The sequence below is a fragment of the Lepidochelys kempii genome, chromosome 10 (assembly GCF_965140285.1).
Source record: "Lepidochelys kempii isolate rLepKem1 chromosome 10, rLepKem1.hap1, whole genome shotgun sequence".
NCBI classification, from domain to species: Eukaryota; Metazoa; Chordata; order Testudines; family Cheloniidae; genus Lepidochelys; species Lepidochelys kempii.
In genome coordinates, this window is record NC_136389.1 from 60,522,563 (window position 1) to 60,531,219 (window position 8,657).

At 38.8% G+C, this 8,657-nt stretch overlaps 1 protein-coding gene across 9 annotated transcripts in view; it reads left to right on the forward strand.

Annotated features, from left to right (window-relative positions):
• Positions 1-8,657, forward strand: part of CCPG1 (cell cycle progression 1) — a 65,959-nt gene that overhangs the window by 46,119 nt on the left and 11,183 nt on the right. For 7 of the 9 annotated variants that reach the window (XM_073303804.2, XM_073303799.2, XM_073303801.2 and 4 more), the window contains 3 exons: positions 2-13; positions 2,242-2,363; positions 7,252-8,657. In XM_073303804.2, coding sequence (XP_073159905.1) covers positions 2-13; positions 2,242-2,363; positions 7,252-8,657 — 1,540 coding nt within the window. The remainder of the gene's footprint in view (position 1; positions 14-2,241; positions 2,364-7,251) is intronic. The other 2 variants (XM_073303798.2, XM_073303805.2) reach the window with 1 other exon arrangement.

An 8,657-nucleotide genomic window follows, 5' to 3' on the forward strand; every position in this document is an offset into this window, starting at 1 on the left:
GGTAAACCTGAAGGTAAGAAATAGTGAGTGCCATTTGGAGGATCCTATGCTTGCAATCAGATTGATTTAAAAAATATATATAGTTGTGTAATCAAGGCTTCACAATTACTACTATGTTCAGGATTATATGACTCAGCCATATAAAATACTCCTGCATAGAGCTTGCAGGCCTTTTCAGCTATTTAACTGGAAAACAAATGTACAGTGTCTGTTGGTATGGTTGAGGCAGTGTGGTCCAGTGGAAACCTGGGTTCCTTTCCAGTCTGGGCCAGCCTTCTACTTTCAGAGCTTGGGCAAATCACTTCATGCTGCTCTTCAGTTTCTCCAGCCATAAGATGGGGCTTATGATATCTACCTACCTTTTATAAAGCATTTTGAGATGTATGGATAAAAAGCAATGACTATTATTATGAATTATTATTTTATTATTATTATTTATATAGTAAAGACCATATTTTCAAATGTTTCTAATTTTCCCTTATTGAATCCATTGCTTTAGAGAGAAGTTGTCATTAATGAGATATTTTTCTCTAAGCCAGCAGAAAGGAGGCCATTTTTTAAAAGTGAAAGCTCCTCATGCTCACATAGTTTAACTAAACCACTCCTCCAGTGTTTCTGCCTCCACAGAGTGGGAAATGTTTACTGTTTTTCTCACTCTGAAAAGGTTTTTGCAAGGAATTCCTTTTCTCTGGGAAGTGATGTTCTCTTTATATTCTCTAGGATTTAAGCATTTGGACTGGAGAGCAGCACTTCACAACATCCTTTTAATGTCAGGTTAATTGTAGTTTGAGAGGGTCACTTTTGTTTCTAGCCACATAGTCACTTCTCTGTTTGAAGTTGACTGATTTTGTTCTACTTCACTGTTTTATTACTTGTTCTGTGTGGCTTGTTGTCACTACTATCTACTCCGCCGGAATTATAATTTCTAGAGAAGTGGAGCTAACATGAGAGTGGGAAACTAGTTTTCTTGCAATTGTAGTTTCTCCTAGAATGAAGCAATTGTTCTGAACAGAACTCATAAATTCATATTGGGACAGGAGGAATATTCTGTATATGCTCGGTTTAAGATGGGATTCTCTTATCTTTAAATCAGGATGGGAGAATGTTAAATGAGGTTAAAATGTCACAATAATTACCTCAGTAGTTCTTTATTTCTTTACATTGTAATAATAATAAAACATGAAAGGAGGAGCTTTGTTTCAAAAAAGGAACTCTACATGCATTCCACTGGATTGGACAAAAATATCGCATACTTTGTTACTTCGTTCCAGAACAGTGGATCCAATGCAGAAAATTTAAAAACAAAAACAAAAAAACCCCTAATATTGTCTTTTGGACTTTTTATTTATTAACTAAGCTAACATCAAAGCCAACATGCACAAATTCTATATTTTGTATGTGCATTGAGACTCAGGTAAAAGGGAGTGCAGGAGAATGCTAATTACTAAAGAAAATCTTTTATTACTTAATAATGAATTTGTAGCTAGTAGAGTGAAGGCATATATTGGAAAAACTTGGGGAAAAAGTAACATCTGTCAGACACTTGAAAGATGGGAACATGGATGTTTAATGAGCATGTGCTCAATTCTGTCGCCTTCACTTTTGCAAGTAAGGATTGCAAGATTGGACCTATGTAAGCTATTCAGATTGCTTTATAACCTGTTTAAGAATTGTGTGTGTAGGGGGTGTTTGTTTTACTTTTTGGGGGTTTTTGTTTTGCATGAATGTTAAAATAGCATGCAAATATCCAGGTAATTATTAATATAGTATTACTTGACAATGTGAAGCTATAATTTCAAAACATCTGTAATGTGGATTTGTTTCATTTCTTTTATTGTGGCTGTTTTTCATTTTATTAAAAACACTCACTAAGTGTACATGTAACATTTTCTGCATAGCTTCTCGTTGATTATATTTAAATATAGGTATTTTCTAGTTAACGTCATTCCATCTGTTTAGCATTAAAAAAATTGTTTGCTTTTATCCAAACACATAAGTATAGCAAAGTTGCTTGTATGGATGTGTTAGAAATTGTTGCTGCAAACAACAGAATTGGTATATAACAACTATAAGACTATACAATTATAAAACTAAACAGAACAGAACAAGTGTACCATACAGTGAAATACAGTATCAGAATGTTCCTTTATTTGCCAGGAAACTAAATGCATCATCTGATAGGTCATTTCCATCTCTAACTACTGAGAGTCAAACTAACAGATGAAAGTTTTGCCTTTGTAGGTACAATACAGATCCAAAAACGTCAACAATTGGTAGAAAAAACACATGAAGATGAACTAAATGGTATGAAAGATGACCTTTACCAGTGCCAACGAGAGCAAGGGGTTAAAGCAGACTATAAGGTAGGGGTAGGTGTGATCTTTTCATTACAAATCATTGGGGAATATTATCTCCCCATGAGAGGTGTGTACCTTACATTAGTGTTGAATCTGTTATTTTTATATGTTGAGAGAATGCTTTATCCCTAAGAAACAATGGAATCCACTCTTTTCTACAGGTTTCAGAATAGCAGCCTTGTTAGTCTGTATCCGCAAAAAGAAAAGGAGTACTTGTGGCACTTTAGAGAGTAACAAATTTATTTGAGCATAAGCTTTTGTGAGCTACAGCTCACTTCATCGGATGCATGTAGTGGAAAATACCATGGGGAGAGAACATGAAACAATGGGTGTTACCATACACACTGTAACAAGAGTGATCAGGTAAGGTGAGCTATTACCAGCAGGAGGGTGGGGATGGGGGGAACCTTTTGTAGTGATAATCAAGGTGGGCCATTTCCAGCAGTTAACAAGAACGTCTGAGGAACAGTGGGGGGTGGGGGGGGATAGTTTTACTTTGTGTAATGACCTATCCACTCCCAGTCTTTATTCAAACCTAAGTTAATTGTGTCCAGTTTGCAAATTAATTCCAATTCAGAATCTCCTGTTGGAGTCTGTTTTTGAAGTTTTTTTGTTGAAGAATTGCCATTTTTAGGTCTGTAATCGAGTGACCAAAGAGATTGAAGTATTCTCCAACTGGTTTTTGAATGTTATAATTCTTGACATCTGATTTGTGTCCATTTATTCTTTTACATAGAGACTGTCCGGTTTGGCCAATGTACATGGCAGAGGGGCATTGCTGGCACGTGATGGCATATATCACATTGGTAGGTGTGCAGGTGAACGAGCCTCTAATAGTGTGGCTGATGTGATTAGGCCCTATGATGGTGTCCCCTGAATAGATATATGGACACAGTTGGCAACGGGCAAAGGATAGGTTCCTGGGTTAGTGTTTTTGGTGTGTGGTTGCTGGTGAGTATTTGCTTCAGGTTGGGGGGCTGTATGTAAGCAGGGACTGGCCTGTCTCCCAAGATCTGTGAGAGTGATGGGTCGTCCTTCAGGATAGGTTGTAGATCCTTGATGATGCACTGGAGAGGTTTCAGATGGGTGCTGAAGGTGATGGCTAGTGGCGTTCTGTTATTTTCTTTGTTGGGCCTGTCCTGTAGTAGGTAACTTCTGGGTACTCTTCTGACTTTGTCAATCTGTTTCTTCACTTCAGCAGGTGGGTATTGTAGTTGTAAGAACGCTTGATAGTCAGTGGTGTCTCTAATATGAACAAGAGGCTGCTAGGCAGCTCTCCAACACCACTTTCTACAAGCCATTATCCTCTGATCCCACTGAGGTTTACCAAAAGAAACTACGCCATCATCTTCAGCCTTCAACTAAAGCCTTTCAAACGCATCATCAAGGATCTACAACCTATCCTGAAGGATGACCCATCACTCTCACAGATCTTGGGAGGCAGGCCAGTCCTTGCTTACAGATAGCCCCCAAACCTGAAGCAAATACTCACCAGCAACCACACACCACACAACAAAAACACTAACCCAGGAACCTATCCTTGCAACAAAGCCCGTTGCCAACTGTGTCCACATATCTATTCAGGGGGCACCGTCATAGGGCCCAATCACATCAGCCACATTATCGGAGGCTTGTTCACCTGCACATCTACCAAAACAGACTCCAACGAGAGACTGCTGAATTGGAATTAATTTGCAAACTGGATACAATTAACTTAGGCTTGAATAAAGACTGGGAGTGGATGGGTCATTACACAAAATAAAACTATTCCCCTCCCCTCCCCACTGTTCCTCAGACGTTCTTGTCAACTGCTGGAAATGACCCACCTTGATTATCACTACAAAAGGTTCCCCCCACCCCCACCCTCCTGCTGGTAATAGGTCACCTTAGTTGATCACTTTTGTTACCGTGTGTATAGTAACACCCATTGTTTCATGTTCTCTGTGTATAGAAAATCTCCCCACTGTATTTTCCACTACATGCGTCGGATGAAGTGAGCTGTAGCTCACGAAAGCTTATGCTCAAATAAATTTGTTAGCCTCTAAGGTGCCACAAGTCCTCCTTTTCTTTTCTACAGATAACTCAGCTATATTTTTATTGGACCTTTATTTGCCTTTTAATTTATGTCTCAACAGTACATATGTATAATACATATTTTTCTTCATTAAATTCTCTTAAATTCTTACATAACATTATTATAAATTATATAGTGAAAAAAGTTTTTTTTTTAACCTGTTGCCAAAAACTTCATAATTTGATCAAATTTTAAGAGTAAAATAGCTTTTTGAAGTAATATAGGAGTCACTGAGGGCAGAATTCAGTTAGCAGTATATTGATTACAGGTGATGATGCATGGAACAGAAATAATGTGGGCTCTAAGAGCCCAGTTGGGATACGTTTTTTTGTAAAGTTAACAGCCCTACATTTTATTTGTAGACTGAGCAAACCTGAAATGGAATCAGTGAGACACAATAAACATGGGATCATACAGTACCATTTTTAATTCCTCACCCTGTTTTGGGCAAGGGGAAAGCAAGGTTTGATTTCCTTGTTCCCTACTCTAGCATCTCTTGACCAAGGGATGAAGAAAGTAACCAGAAGACGTGGTTGGAATAATATTGGCCCCTTTGAGCCATTTGCCAACTGCATTTACATCCTGGGGATCTGGTCAGACTCTCTACTTCTGTTAGAAGAACAGGTAGCAGCAACAGGCTGATTTTTTTTCATTATCACACAGCCATAAAATTGTGAGCAATTTTTTGGATGTAGAACTTGAAGTTATTTATCCCTTTGTCACCCTGACAGAGCACTGCAGTGTGTTTTGCATGGGCTTACATTTTAAAACCATCCAGACATGGAAGCTGTTGCAGAATTCAGCAATCTGCTTAAGTGGTTGTTCTTCTTGTGAGCACATTAACCTCTATGATTTGTAATGTCTGCCTATTGGTTGAAGTTGACTTCAAGATACTGGTTATTCTTTGAGTGATGGTCCTTATGGGTATTCACCATGGGTACATATGCACTCCATGTGCCTGAGACTTGACAGTATTTCATCAGAACTGCTTAAGAGTGGAGGCCTGGATTTCCAACTCTCTGCTCCTTTGTGATATATACCCTGACAACCCAGAGGAAAAATTCTAAGATGCTCTTTTGCAAACGCTATCCTGCCTCTCAGTCCTGTCATCAAAGGCCCTGTGAGCCCCCTAGGAAGCATGAGAGGTACACTCTTTGGATAGCTGGAGAGCGTTAAGTTTCTATTTACAAAGGACAAAGCTTTTTAGAAAGTCCCTGAGGCTATTTGTATCCATCTCTGAAAGAATGAAAAGAGAGAAGCGATTTCCTTGCAAAGACTCTTGAAATGGATTTTGGGGTTTAGTCTCATCTGCTATGACTTATGGTGGCCCTTCCCCTCAGTATCAGGATCCACTCAGCCAGAACACAAGCTGCCTCAGTGGCTTCCCTGCAGGGAGTTCCCCTCTCAGAAATCCGTTGAGTGGCTACTTGGGATTCCATTCACACCTTTACTAGGCATTACACCTCCTTTGGTTCACCAATCCTAGAATCTGTGGTGTACCATTCTTCCTTGCAGCTTCCCCTCCACAGTGAGTACTGTTTGGGAGTCACCCAAGCTGCCCCTTATGTTCTCAGTGGCATAGGGCATGGGTGCTGCCAAACACCACTACTGAAAAATCTTCTGGTCTCAGGCACACGCAGAACATACAGTAGAAACTCAGAGTTATGAACTGATCAGTCAACCACACACCTCATTTGTAACTGGAAGTACACAATCAGGCAGCAGCACATACAAAAAATAAAAAGCAAATACAGTACAGTACTGTGTTGAACATAAACGACTAAAAAATAAAGGTAAAAGAGCATTTTTCTTCTGCATAGTAAAATTTCAAAGCTGTATTAAGTCAATGTTCAGTTGTAAATTTTTGAAAGAACAACCATAACATTTTGTTCAGAGTTATGAACAACCTCCATTCCTGAGGTGTTGATAACTCTGAGGTTCTACAGTATGCGCCCACAATGAAAACCCATAGGGATCGCACATCTTGAAGTACTCCAGTTACTATAAGGCAAGTAACCTCCATTTTTAATATCTAGAACTCTGTACTTCCTGAAAAACAGGCCCCGGAAGTATTGCCAAAATGAAACATCTTTTAAATCATGTTTAACTTAACTGCGCATCCAAAGATAAAGCTAACACAACATTATGCTTTAGTATATGAGCTTATTCTTGCAGTTGTTAGGAAGAATTTGCACCCCAATACCAGATGGAGCATTGCATAGTTAGATATAGGTGTCTGGGTTTCCTGAAACAGATTGTGGATGTTTTCGCCTTCCTCTGACGCATCAAGCACTTAAGGCTAATATTATGTCATGGAAGGTTCAGAGACCTCCGTGACATATTCCGCAACAGCCCCAGGGCGGCGGGGCTGGAGCTGTCAGCTGGGGACCCTGCAGCTCGCAGCAGCCGTGGGCGGTGGTGGAGACCCCGGAGCCACAGCAGCGGTGGGAGCAGGATCTCCCTCCATCCCCATTTTGTCAAGTTATTTTTAGTAAAAAATCAGGGAAGTTCACAGGCTTCTGTGAATTTTTGTTTATTGCCCATGGCCTGTCTGTGACTTTTACTAAAAATAACCACGACAAAATCTTAGCCTTAAGCATAGGCCATTCCTAGAATCAGGATACCAGACTTGACGGACCAATAGTCATTTCAGTATACCAAGTGTTTTAGGACTGTTATTCAGTGTAGTGCTCGAATAACACTTATGCTTTGTGACTAGTTGGATGATGCTATGAATTCTTAATCTTTTACCTTTTTCAAACTTAAATTGTATGAATTCTAAGATTAATAAATTTGCTTGTTTGCTTTTTGTTTGTTCAGTCACTAAAACAAGACCTTGCCACATGTCTGATCTCTACTGAGGTAGAAAAGAAATCATTTGAATCTCAGAAAATAAGTCTTACTGCAGAAAACCAGCGCTTAAGGGAATCTCTGGAGAGGGAAGAAAAAGCTTTGGACTTGCTGCAGGAAGAGTTAAGGAAGCTGAGAGAACAAATTAGAAACTTAGAAGATAAAGGTATTAGTACAGAGTCAGTTGTCATGGAAAATAAAAAACTTAAGGTACATTTGGAAGAGGAAAAGCAGAAAATACACAACTTCCTTAAGCAAAAGGAGACACTTTTTGCAGAAGCACATATGTTACGGAGAGAACTAGACAAAGAACGTCATATAACTGAAGTTCTAAGAGAAGAACTGGAGCAGTTAAGTTCTCATCAGACACCCGACGACACAGACAATACATTAAGAGAGAATGAAGAAATAGAAACTTTGCGGGGAAGACTAACAGAGCTGGAAAAGAAGCTAAACTTTGAACAACAACGCTCTGATTTGTGGGAAAAACTGTATGTTGAAGTGAAGGACCAAACCGAAAAACAGGAAACTAATAAAAAAGGACAAGAGAAAGATGGTAAAGGAACAAGTAAGACCAAAAAGAAGTCCAAAGAATCATTTTTTGGCTCTGTTAAAGAAACTTTTGATGCCATGAAGAATTCCACAAAGGAGTTTGTAAGACACCATAAAGAAAAGATTAAACAGGCTAAAGAAGCAGTGAAAGAAAACCTGAAAAAATTCTCTGATTCTGTGAAGTCCACATTCAGACACTTCAAAGACACAACTAAAAACATCTTTGATGAAAAGAAGAAGTCTGGTGATAAAAGATATGAGGCAAACAAAAAAGGTAAAACTGTTTTTTGGGAATATAACACTCATGAGAATCCTTCTAAGCATACACACCATAGAGGGCCTAGCATGAAAAAAGAATTCAGAGAAGGAAGAAAACAGAGATCAACTCACTTTACATTTGAAAAAGATAGTAATTCACAGAAATGCATCAATAACCCAGAATGTAACAGAAAACGTCACTCTGTCCTAAAGGGCTGCTCTGGTATTTTTGAATGCGCTCATCAGGAATTTATTAGCCTGTTTAACAAAGTACTGGACCCTATTAGGGCTGAAGAATTTAATCAGTTAATGCAAAAATATTTGCAGCAAGAAGTAGATAGTTTCCATCACTGGAGAGAACTAGAGAATTTCATCAATAAGTTTTTCCATAATGGGATCTTTATACATGACCAGATGCTGTTCACGGACTTTGTTAGTGATGTTAAGGATTATCTTGAGGACATGAAGGAGTATCAAAGTGACCATGAAGGGATGTTTGAGGATTTGGATAAATACATCTACAGATACTACTTTCATTATGATAATTCACCTCAGTATGGACCCAG